Raw genomic sequence first — 12,713 nt, 5'->3', positions numbered from 1 at the left:
AATACAACCTAAAACTACAATGATTGTATTCAGTGTTTTACAACATGTAGGTAGTAACATGTAGTTAATCAGTCTCTTTAACCCCTTAAAATTCCTAGCTTATTACATACTAAGGTTTATCACTCAGTAATTACAGGTTTATCATTCAGTAATTACTGGGACTACAATGCAAACTGGCTGAGTTACTCTTAGGTTGTAGAAGTGTATTGTAAGACTTTTGACCCACTGGTGGGTCCTGGCCATTTCTACTGACGATATCCATGATATTCTCAAAAAAGCACATAGACTTAACATGTCCTCATACCACTGATACAGAGCAAATACAAATACAAGTGCATTCATAACACATGTATTATTAGCAAATTCTTTAATAGTAAACAAGTACATATAAGGTCAGTTTCCCGAGCCTGCGTTGGCACCATTGGCACTGCAATTTTGTCCAGGAGTAGGCTTAATCCATGTCTGGGAATCCATGCCCATCAGTGCCATTGTGACAAAAAATGTTCATAACTTTTAATTTAGGATAATGAACCCAAGATACGGTTCCAAATAATTTTGGACTGTTTTTAGTAATCCATTCATTATGACAAGTCCGCACTATGTAAAGAGGAGCTGGTATTATTAGATGGTGGTTTTGATAGGGCCACAACATATGCATTGACACATATGCATACCAATATATAAACATACGACAAATTAGTACATACCTGTGTAGTATGAATTCATTAGTGATATTAGGTATTCTGATCTGGTGTCAGATTGTCCTGACATATTCAGTCATTCCCTGTCTAGTGCTTGCGAGCCTTTGGTAGTTGCTGATAATGAATGAGGTGAAGTTTAGAGGGGAGAATGGGTGGCTGTGTCTGAGAAAGTAAATAATTGACAAGGTCCTCAGGGACAGAGAGGAGAGCACGGTAAGGGTGGTGCATTAATGAGAAGAAGCCGGGCTGGGTGCGCTGTCGTGAAGTGTTTTGCTTGCACAGTACTGTGGGTAATTATGACCTTACCCTTGGTGCATGAAGGCCACATGCGCTGAAGCTGAAGGTTAAAGAGACACTCAGGATGGTACATATTCTCCACTTCATCAGTCTCTCTCATCCGTCTTCTTGTTCATTCAATCTTTCACAGCCTTTTTGGATCCTTATTTGCTTTCACTTCCAACCTTTTTTGGCTCCTGCTTTTTCTCTTTTTTTTTTTTTAATTTCTTAGTCTCACTTCTCTCTCGCTCTCTCGCTCCCCTTCTTTCTCTCTATGGCTCTCTCTTTCTTACTTTCTCTCTATCCCCCTCTCTTTCTCTCTGTTCCTTTCTCTTTCTCTTCTCACTCCTCCCCTTCTTCCCCCTCTGTATCTTTCTCTTTCTTATTTTTACTCTCTCTCTCTCTCTCTCTCTCTCTCTCTCTCTCTCCTTCTTTCTCTCTATAGCTCCTTCTTACTTTCTCTCTATCTCCCTCTCTTTCTCTCTGTTACTCTCTCTTTCTCTTTTCCCTCTTCCCCTTCTTCCCCCTCTGTATCTTTCTCTTTCTTATTTTTACTCTCTCTCTCTCTCTCTCTCTCTCTCTCTCTCTCTCTTCTTTCTCTCTATAGCTCTCTTTATTACTTTCTCTCTATCCCCCTCTCCTTCCTTCCCTCTCTCTCTCTCTCCCTCCCTCTCTCTCCCTTTTCTTTCTCCCTCCCTCCCCTCCTCCTCTACATCTTTCTCTCTGTCTGACTCTATCTCTCTGTCACTCACACACACACACAAACACACACACAAACACACACACACACACAATCCAGCTCGCTCATACACATCTTCTCTTTCCTGTACTTTTCCCCGGTGTTGACCCTGGTTTGTCCCCTCTCTCAACCGCCCCGGCCCCAGTAGTGGTGTGTGTGGATCGTATGCGGGGTGAGATGAGCGATGGTGTCGGGCTGTGACTGCACCTCAAAACAATACGCTCCATCTGCTCCTTCAGCCCCATGTGCCAGCACATTGTGTCTCACCTACAACAGCCTACCACCTCCCCTGCCTCGCACACACTCCGCTGGAGCGGGAGAGCAGCCAAATACACACACACACACCCTCTTCCCTTGCCCAAGGTTTCAGAGACAAACCCAACAGAGAGGTTTCCCTAGACAAGGGATGCCTTTCAGTCTCCTTCCTGCACGCTACCTAATGCAATTTATTTCCCTTTAAGTATATGGAAATGCCTGTCTCTGTAGCCTTCAGTTGACCTCAAGAATGACCCCTGAACTGTTCCTCTGCCTGAATGGCTAAGCACTGTTTCATTGACATGTGTTGTAACAACATGGTACAGTAGTTGACATCAGAGGGGAGCTGTTTTGGTTCAGCTATGAATGTTATGTCTGAACACAGTCAGACTGACAGTTGACTGAGAGCTGAATGGAAGGTACAGGCTGAAAAGCTTTATTTACTCACTTCTCTTCTCTTCTCTTCTCTTCTCTTCTCTTTAACTTTTTTCTTTGCCTCTGTCTTCTTTTTACTTTTATTTTTTTCTTTGCTTCTCTCTTCTCATATCTTCTCATCTGTTCTCTTCTCCTCTTTCTTTTTTGCTTTTATTTTTATTTTGCCTCTCTCCTTTTCTCTTCTTTCTTTTTTACTTTTTCCTCTGCCTCTCCTCGTCTTTCTTTTTTACTATTAATTTTTCTTTGCCTATCTCTTTTCTTCTCTGTTTTTTTCTTTTCTTCTCGTCTTCCTCTTTAAACTTATTGTTTCTTTGCCTTTCTCTTCTCTTCTTTCTTTTTTACTTTTTTCTTTGCCTCTTTCTTCTCTTTTTTTCCTCTTCTCTTTTCTTCTCTTCTGGTCTTCCTTTTTTTCTTTTATTTTTTTCTTTCTCTCTCTCTTCTCATCTTTACTTTTATGTTTTGCTTTACCTCTTTCTTCTCTTATGTCTTTTTTACTTTTATTTTTTTCTTTGCATCTCTCTTTTCTTCTCTTCTCTGCAGTCACGGGCTTCCCGTACCCAACCACAGGGGCCACAGTGGCGTATAGGGGTGCCCACTTGAGGGGCCGGGGTCGTGCGGTTTACAACACGTTCCGTGCTGCTCCTCCGCCTCCTCCAATTCCCGCTTATGGAGCGTGAGTTAACCTAACTTCCTTCATATATTCTCAACTTTACACACACTGTCTATTTGTTTAGCCACCTGCAGTATGTTTCGTACACCAAGCCTGGCTATGGTGGCTATAATTCAGTTATTATCGCACCCTGAGCTAACTTTAGTACTAGCAGTTCGGTCTAAGATAATCAAAAGCCCATTCCCAGCTACAGACACAATACCGTTAACTTGAATTGCCCTGATACGAACAATTAAATTGATTTGTGTCACAGTCGAATGATGAACTGAACCACAAAGTCCTGCTGGCACATGAGCCCTGTAACAGAGCAGAGGCCATCAGAAAACAATAGGGATTTCCTAACAGAGCATAAAATTACTCTTCAGTGTGAAAATGGCCATCATTTCTCATTTGCTCCAGCCTTTTCTCATCTCAGTCAACAGTGCATTGTTTTTCTGGTGAATAAGTACCTACAGTGGTAGCTATATGATTTCTATTCTTCCATTTCTATAGAAGAAGAAGCTGTGTAGCTGCTATACACTAATGCTTTGTGCTTTGTTATTTTGGTTTTGTTTTTCTCTTTACAGTGTGGTTTACCAGGATGGTTTCTACGGTGCTGAGATCTACGTGAGTGTTTCCTCTCTCTTTTTAGCTCATGCTCTTAGTCTGTATATGCAGAAAGTAAGCAAAAGTAGCAGCCTAGGTCTGAAATCATTTGTGCATGGTTTCTGTAGCCATGGTTCCTTGCCTTTGCATTGCCACGGTTGGTAGGATGGCATCCTTGCATGCCATGCCAAAAGAGCTGATGGAGAACTATAACCTCCCTGAATAACTCTCTCCAACACTACTCTTCTCTTATCTCTGTACTCTGCCAGAACAGCTGGTGCTGAATCTTTCATAAGGCCAGGGTCAGCTTGGGTCGTCTTGCACAAATCCATGAGGACAACCTTTTCTTGGCCACTAAGAGCCTTGTTAAGGTCTCTTGTACATGCTGTTCCATCCCATGGTGACATACTGAAACCACATAAGGCTAAACCTCATCTGACACGCACCAATTTTAGGGTGCAACTTGGGTTATTCCATATGGGCTGTATTTTAACTCTTTAGTGCTGCAGCAAAAAGAGCCTAACAGTGTCCTAAAAAGAATTAGCGGACTGCACCCAACCCTATCCAGTCTGAAAATCTACTAACCTAACAACTTCAGTAGGGGGGGAACACTGCGGCGGCCAGTCATATTTTTGTGGAGGCTGTTAGTAACACAAACGCATGGGCATATTAAAGTATTGTTACTTCTTTAAAATAATGACTCAAGCCAAAGTGAAAACAGCTAAACGAAAAATCAACTTGACTAGAAATACAAAAGAATCAGGCCAAAAACTACTTAATTGAGTATAGAACTGCAGCAAAACGTCTTGGTACATTCAGCATCTATCAGTATGGGAAATGAAGTTTATTATGCTCTGTCCTTCTCATTTTGCAGTAATTTTCGTTTACAAATAAAATGCTGAAGCTCCAAAATCAGAGGTTTGACCAATTACAAAGGCAGTATAGAATGAAATTAAACACACACAAAAAAAAAATAAAATAAACTAAATGACTAAAATGTAACTGAGTAAAAGGTAGATTTTTTTTCCTCACAAATATACTTGAGTAAAAGTATTATCATTTGAAAATGATATGGGTATGGGTATGTTATTACCCACTTCTACTTGTCAGTGACAAATTAGGTAAGAAATTGTTAATGCTCAGCTCCAGACTCCTCTGTGTCCACCCTGTTGCCAGAGCTGATTGATTTCTTTATAAGAGTGAGCAGTATCACATTGGGTAAACTAGGTGCTTGAGTGTTATTCTTTGTTTGTTTATTAGTTTGTTTTTTTTTCATGCTGCATTTTTATCCACTCCTCTCAGCTCATATTAAAATGTAGCCAAAAGGCCTTGCATTGTATGCCAGCCCTTATGCCCAAGCACTATTATTCCTGACAGAATGTCAGAAGGTATTAGACAGTCAGGTGATCAGAGGGAGTGAGAGAGCATGCCTCCCTTCCCAGGATTATGTCACTAGAGGAAAAATGGAAATGAATTCAGCTTTCAGATCTGAAGGAGGGCAAACCAGCAAAGACAGCAGTGATGCCCATCCCTACATGGTATGTTTGGAACAAAAGCTGTAGACCCATAGCCAGACATCTAGAGTTGCTTTAACATGGACCTCATGCTCAGCTACAAACCCAGGCCTACCCTGTTTTTATAGCCCACCACACAAGACTAAGCTACACTGAAGGTTCTGACTGTTTCTTTTTAGACCTCCCTGGTCGGCACAGCTTTAAAGTAAAAAAACTTTGATAGCAACTGAGTGAGAAAACTGCTGTACGCCAGAAGTTTAAAATTGAAAAACTTTGATAGCAGCTGAGTGGGGTGGTGAGAGAGGGGGGAGACTCCCATACAATCTATACAGTGTTCTTACAGTGACCTGATTTTCTTTTTTTCTCCCTTGCTCTCCAGCAGCTAAACATTTGATCTTAGCAGAGTACTATCGGACATTAATCCACAGCTGAAAAATGAATGAGAGCATTTATAATTTAGTGTTCAGTCTTGTATCTGAGGCCATGTTCAGCCTGGCACACACTCTGCCAGTGCCACTGTTCAATGTGGAAGAGATGTCAGAGAATAAAATAACAAAGAGGAGATGGGAGAGCGGAGCTGTTTCATTTAAATAGACACTTAGATAAACACTTCAGCGACTAAAGATACTTACTCCCAGAAAGTAAATCCATTCACTGCTTTAGAACAAGGCATATTTGTGTTACATTTGTCCACAGAGCTTGCTCTCAGAGCGTAATCAGCAGACACCAACTGGATTGCTGATCCTCTTTGGTGGCTAACAATCTTGACTAATGATATTTGATGCTGCTTACAACATGCCTATTAATAGCAGGCTTATGTGCAGCAATTAATGGCTTTGTCAGATGTCATCTAATGCTTATACAAGCAATATTTAGTGTCTGCCGTGCTTTGGCTTCTGTGGAGCGCATTTCCTGTGTCAGGACAGCTCCCTCGGGCATTGCGCCAAAGGATTCGTATTGGCCGGCCACATTAATTAAAAGGCCCTCCGATAGCCTCAGCCAAATCTTCCATTTGGTTCATTCACAGTAAGCAAGCATTGACTGGTTTTAAATGTTTATACCAGATTCCCACTTAAAATGCTGATCGATGGGCGCCCAGTGCTGCCATTCCGATTGATCGAATTGATGTGCTGCAGACAGGGACGTAGCAGGTGGTGTTGCTATAACTGCACACAGAGTAGACAGGTAAATGGGCTTGTTTGGTTCACCATTGAGTTTTGCCAAGTTAGCCATGTGTGACCTTATCGAGGTCTGTTGGCCTAATTCCATCAAACTGTCTTTTAGCTATTAAAACCACTCTAACAACTAAAAAAGAAAGAGCAAAGTCACAAACCTTACTTTTTTGTTCATTCACAAGCTACTCATGTGTGCTCTAGGACTTCAGTAGCAGGCTTTGATTAAGCTAAGTAGAATACAGCGTTGCTTAATTCAACTCACAGGTGCACTTGTATGAGCTGTTGGTTCATCATCAGTTTTGCAGCATCTTGAACTGTTTTATATATCATTGCTAGTAAGAGGATTGTGGATGTGCATCATAGACAACTATATCATAATGATAGATGATGATTTCATCCTTATTTCCTTGTTTTTATGTGTGTAATGTTTTTGCTTTGTGTGACTGACAGGGCGGCTATGCAGCGTACAGGTATGCCCAGCCAGCCGCAGCAGCCGCAGCAGCTTACAGTGACAGGTAAGTGTGCCACAGTGCCCTCTCTGTCAGGGGGTGATATTACATCGATATTACATCTATTCATCTACAGTAGGATTTCTCATGCCTAATTCTGTTAATCAGGTGTCCTCATCACATCTGGTATTGCTTTATGAGTATAGAACTATTGGCTAACCTCTCAGAACACATTAATGTACTAGTAAGTGATTTTATTCATAGAAAGACATTTGCTATTAGCTTTCAAATTCACTAGTATATTTTAGTGGTTTCCATCCAGACAGAGTGGTACAGTACTGTTGCAAAACCATTTTCATTGCCTAGTGACCCATTCTGTACTTTATTGGTTAAAGCATTACACAATCGTCATATGCAGTCAGATTATTGCATGTTGAAAAACTAGCTAGCCAGAATAGCTGTCTTGCCAATGCAAACGTGAAGCCCCATTGTTGCTACTCCATTGTTGCTACTGTTGTTTACCTATCCTGTTAGCACTTGAGTCACCACCACAGAACCTCCAATGAGCCATGGGTACTTTTCGCAGGTACTGTTGTGCAATAGAAGTTCTGAATTCAGAGTAGCAACCATAGTGTGTCATAGCACACTGCTGAATTACTCACGATGTTATAATAGATTTGTGTAAAGACCTTTTGGACATGACCTCTTGAGACTTCTTGGTATTAGTATCTTAGATAAGTATGTACTCTTCCACCTGAGTGAGCTTACTTCTCTGAACCGCGGCCACTTATCTTAGGCCTCAAGGGCTGTGTGTGTGTATGTGTATTTGGGGGGTGGTGTGTGTGTGTATGTGTGTTTGAGGAGCAGGGTGGTGCCAGGTTGTCAGTAATTTATCTGGGACCTGTGGGGACCCTGTCAGGTTGGATCAGGGCAGGCGCTGGTTTAATCTAGGCGAGATTGAGCGTGTCAGTGGCGATAAGGCCTGGCCCTGCCCGCTAGCCTGAAGAGCGCAGATAATGTAAGATTTATCAGAGCCAAGCGCCGATCCACATCAGAGCAGGTGAAGAGACTGACATTCTGCCGCAGTGATTTCAGCTGCCTCCTTTTCTCCTGCTCTCCCCCTCGTTCCTCCCACTTCCTCTACTCTCTCATTCTCTTTCCCCACAAGCCTCTTTCTTCCCAGAAAATGTGTTTTCTCATGCTCTCTCCTACATTCTCACAATACTATTAAACAGAGACTCATTTATGTACAATTTATGTGTTCGGTGTGTTGTATAGCAGGTGATTGGGGACAGAATCCACAGTGTTTAAGGCACACTTACAGGTTTAATATGGGCTTTCTATGGCTAGAGTTTACTAACATGAACTGTGTAGTAGTTAGTACCAGTGATATCTGTTCAGAATTTCAGATTTTGCAGTGTATTGTGTTTAAAATGACTGAATCCACAGTACTACAAACTACTACATGAACTGTTTGGTAATTAACTCAGATTGAATCCATTCAGAATTGGTGATTTTGCAGGGTGTTCAAAATGCCTGAATCCACAGTATTTCAGGTGGTCTCACAGGGTTAGTATGGGCTTTCTATACCAAAGGTGTACTAACATGAACTATGTAGTAGTGAGTACTGGAGAAATCTGTGCAGAATTGGTGATTTTTCAGTGTGCTGTGTTTAAAATGACTAAATCCATCGTATTTTAGGCACACTTACAGGGTTAATATGAGCTTATTATACCAAGAGTGGATTAACATTTACTCTAACACTGCTCAAATCCTATTCATCACAGGTGATATGGCTTCATGGCTTCACCTGTTGATTTTGAGAAAAACTATGTCCCCATAATTTCCTGGAATCAAGTAGTTTATGTTCAAAATGAACAACTTACTAGCTTGCTCCATAGTGGGAGCTGTATTTTCTGATGGCTTAGATGCTTTACAGTGTAATGCCCATTTGTTCTGACTGGCCAGGCTCCATATTGAACAGCCTGTCCTGGGGATTCCCGGGTGAACTCCTCAGATCGGTCTCTGAATCGTCGGGCATAGGCAGTCAAAATCCCCTCTGCTCAGCTTTCTCATTCTCTCATGCTGGCCTGACCTTTGATGTTGTAATAATCCCGGATGACAAAAACCTGGTCAGATCCGATAGTATTTCCATGTGTAATAGCCGTGTCTGGGCAGAGGATTTCCCCCTCTCTCCTCTTTTCTCCTCTCTCAGTCCGTGCCCTCAGCCCAGGGCCCGCACTGCCTTATCTGCTCCCCACAGGCCCTCATTTGCAAGTGTGTGTTTGGAGAAAAGTAAACAAATGAAGAAGGGAAGTGTTGGGAGTAAATAAATAAATAAGTGAACAAGTGAGGCCCATCTTGGAGGAATTAGTTCCAATCCGCCAACAATGAAAAGAGTGGGAGAAACAGCCACCCCCAGTGCAGGCTGGGTAGACAAGGGAAGGGCAAAGGAGCATGGACAGAATGAAGAGAGCCATACACACGCACACACACAAAATATGCCTTAAGCATGCCGACTTGCTTTCCTACCAGCCACCCTCTTGTACCTTTCATTCAGTGTGTCTGTTGTCTTTAAACTCCTATTCCTCTCTGTAATCTCTGTTTTCTCCCTCTATTCTGTTCTCCCCCTTGTGTTCCTGTCCCTCCCTCTATGCCTTTCTTTTATCTCTCCATGCATTTGCTCTTTTCAGATCAATATAACGTTTACCACGTCCTCAAAAAGATAAAATGCTCACTACTTTTACACCTGAACAGCAATGACTTAGCACGAATCACTTTTTTCCTGCACTCATACCTTTATACCGTACATTTACAATGAGCAGACAATTGCATTTTCATCGTAGAGTGAGATATAGAAAATAGATGGAGCTAATGGAACTAGATAAAGTGAACAGAGGCTGTCCATAGTGCCACTGTTGAAGCTTTAATGTTTTAATGGCCACTTCAATCTTTCCTTCTCTCCATGCAGTTATGGCAGAGTCTATGCAACAGCAGACCCCTACCACCACACGATTGGACCTGCAGCCACGTACAGCGTGGGCACTATGGTAAGTCTGCATAACACAGCATGACACTATCACCTTCATGGCATAGATGTAAGCATCCCCAACTTCATCCACAGTTTATTGCTTACAGAGATCTAGATAAACTAACTAAGTGTTGGGTGGCAGTAATCATCCTTAAACCATTAATGATTAGTTCTTTAAAATTTTTAAAATTATATTTGTCAAAAGAAGACATAAATTATATTAAATAAAATAAATGATAGTAAAGTAAAGGTCCAAGTGGTCTCTGCCACCATGAGCTACTGTCATTTACATAAACCGGATAAACTGCGACGCAGGGTCGCTACAAAAGCCACACTGATGTTCCTGTCGCTGAAATAGGACGACATGTTACCTTTGACCACTGAAATATTTTGCTGGTTCAGCATCTGGACTGCTGAAATAGGTCAGCCAGTTGTCGGCACCTGGTTTAGGTCATCTGGATCCTCTAACATCCTCTCTAAAGAGAGAGAGAAGCAAATGAAACAGTTAGGGCAAGGTGAAGTGGTTGGAGTTCAACTGAGTTAACTAGAATGGACACTTTACAAACCTAGAGATAAAATGAAGTTGGGGTGTTTGTGGATTCTTTGTGCTGTAAAAACACTGCCTAAGAACCTGATGCTTGCCAAAGCTGGGCGAGAACACTGAAGCTCATCTTTGCAGGTATGTCTCCGTTTGTCTAGGTGAATTGAACAATGAATCCCCTCTGCCTCGATGAATGAAAGGGGGTGTCTCTCTCAGTGTCCCAGCTGAACTGAAATTTTATTACTTCAATCTGATAAGACCTTTCAAACAAACCATTTTCCTTTTTATATGAGAACACTCAAATTGTTGTGGGGATAGTTGTTCTGTTAATGTTTGTTTTTAGCTAGCTTTTGCAGCTAACATCAAAGATGAAAAATTCTAAAACTCCTATCTGCACAAAAGAAAGAACTGTATGATTTGTTTGTTTTTGTATTATTATTATTATTATTTTTTTTTTTTTTACCGGTTGTGGGTAGGGAATTTCCCAAAGATTAACGACCATCAAGCGCGTGCAGCAGCGTGCCGAGGGAGATTAAAGAAGAGCGAGAGATAGAGAGCAAGAAAGACAAAAAAAGAAAAGATTCCATCGCTTCCGCCTCCCCTCGCCCATGAGGCTTATTGGACAAACACTCTGCCTAAGACAAATGGCTGGAATTTACCAAGCCGACATGCGTGTGATTCTCAAAACAGTATTATTCCCCGGTGCAGCTGCTAGCTAAAAGCTTTCATTAATTAAGACCATTTTTTTCCCTCTTCATTTACTTAATTAAAACTGTGGCCTGTGTTGCTTTTTTCCTTCCTTCTTCCTCTCCTTTTTTCAAATTTTCCTCCCTTTCTCATGACTACAATTTGCCAGTCTGAGACACACCAAAGTATGTAGCTCTCCCTGAGCAGTGTCCCTCTTTTGGACTTTGTTTTTCTTGTGAGAGATGCAGGAAGCTTGTGGCTCTTCACTGCTCTGACTAGTGCATGGAGCAAACTGGTAGCGGCTAAAGGAACCACAACGGACAGCGCTACTGAGTGCACTGTGAGGGAAATTAATATGATTTGATCATATTTGATCAGCAGATCTCAAGTAAAAAGTAATTCAATAATGAGTCCCTTAGAGGGTAAAGAAAGTTAGTTTCGCCTGCTTTCTGAGAGAACAGAATTCATGCCACGTTTAAGGCGTGTGTTTTGCGCCGAGTTGGTTTTTGGAAAGGCTGGGGATGGAGCCTTTGAAGTTTCTGCAGTGGGCCAGAGCAGCAGGGCACTACAGCAGTCCAGCTAAAACAGAGTGCTGAGAAAGTGATTAATATAGGATGTCTCTGGTCAAATAAACCTGAGGACGAGACAGACTACCCTGTGGGTAGGACAGCTATATTGAGGCTCTAAAAAAAAAAACATCTAACCTCTTGCTCTCTCTAGGTTTCAAGAGAGTTGCTTGGCCGACATAAAGTTCAGTAATCACCTGCAAGTTGTCTTGAACCATTTGGTGGTTCCTCAAAAATATTAGAGAGTGTTTGGCGTGTTAAACAGATGCAGTGGCCTGCTTTAGTCGCTACTCAGTTGGACCTTAAAAATGCTCCTCAGCTCAGTCACACCTTAACCTACAATTTACCCTGATGCTGCTAAGCAAACGACAGCTGATGTGGTATGAACAAGGAAGAAGAAAGGGAAGAAAATTCTAACAAAACAGAATCCAACGAATCTACTTTACACTGATTGGAACCTTTTTGTTTTTCATCTTTGATGTTGCAGGCTAGCCTATACAGAGGAGGGTACAGTCGCTTCACTCCCTACTAAAGACAGAAAACCCATCCCCAGACAAAACAAAAAGCAAACAAAAAACAAACAACCCACCACCTCCTCCCCGGGAAAACTAAATAGAGCAAAATGCTTCCGGGTTTCCGCCGACCCTACCTTGAACACCCTTTCAAGCTGTTGACGATTGAGTTCAAAGTTAAACATCTTTTAGCATCTGTGTGAATTTTCTTCTGATTTTCTCTGCTATTTCTGTCATTGATGTACTACAATCTGTTTTGTTTGTATTGAAATGTGTGGTCCGAGAGAAGAGGGGCTGAATGACAGCTTGGAGGGAGGAGAGGTGCTGTCCAATGAGCTTTCTCATTTAGTCTGGCCTTAGATTTATGAGCATGAGCTCAGCTGATTTATGTTGGAAAGGAGTGGAGGGAGAGGGCCTTGCTGTTATATGCATTACTCAGAGGTACTACACTAAAAAACCTGTGCAAAACAACAACTCTGCCAGAAACACCAATTAGATATTTCTCTGCCATTGCTTCCCTAAAACTGAAAAGAAGCATTCACATCTTGCCGATTTACAAGGTTTACAGACTTGACAG

At 41.8% G+C, this 12,713-nt stretch overlaps 1 protein-coding gene across 3 annotated transcripts in view; it reads left to right on the top strand.

Moving 5' to 3' along the window:
* The window catches only part of rbfox3a (RNA binding fox-1 homolog 3a), a 482,492-nt gene extending 470,202 nt beyond the window's left edge, over window positions 1-12,290 (top strand). For all 3 annotated transcript variants that reach the window (XM_036572522.1, XM_036572521.1, XM_036572523.1), the window contains 5 exons: window positions 2,947-3,079; window positions 3,643-3,682; window positions 6,801-6,865; window positions 9,771-9,849; window positions 12,112-12,290. In XM_036572522.1, coding sequence (XP_036428415.1) covers window positions 2,947-3,079; window positions 3,643-3,682; window positions 6,801-6,865; window positions 9,771-9,849; window positions 12,112-12,156 — 362 coding nt within the window. In that variant the 3' untranslated portion in view covers window positions 12,157-12,290. The remainder of the gene's footprint in view (window positions 1-2,946; window positions 3,080-3,642; window positions 3,683-6,800; window positions 6,866-9,770; window positions 9,850-12,111) is intronic.
* Window positions 12,291-12,713: the final 423 nt, after the last annotated feature.

Source organism: Colossoma macropomum, unplaced genomic scaffold (genome assembly GCF_904425465.1).
Source record: "Colossoma macropomum unplaced genomic scaffold, Colossoma_macropomum, whole genome shotgun sequence".
NCBI classification, from domain to species: domain Eukaryota; kingdom Metazoa; phylum Chordata; class Actinopteri; order Characiformes; family Serrasalmidae; genus Colossoma; species Colossoma macropomum.
Note: the sequence above shows the minus strand (reverse complement) of the source record. Positions and strands in the feature narration are given on the sequence as shown.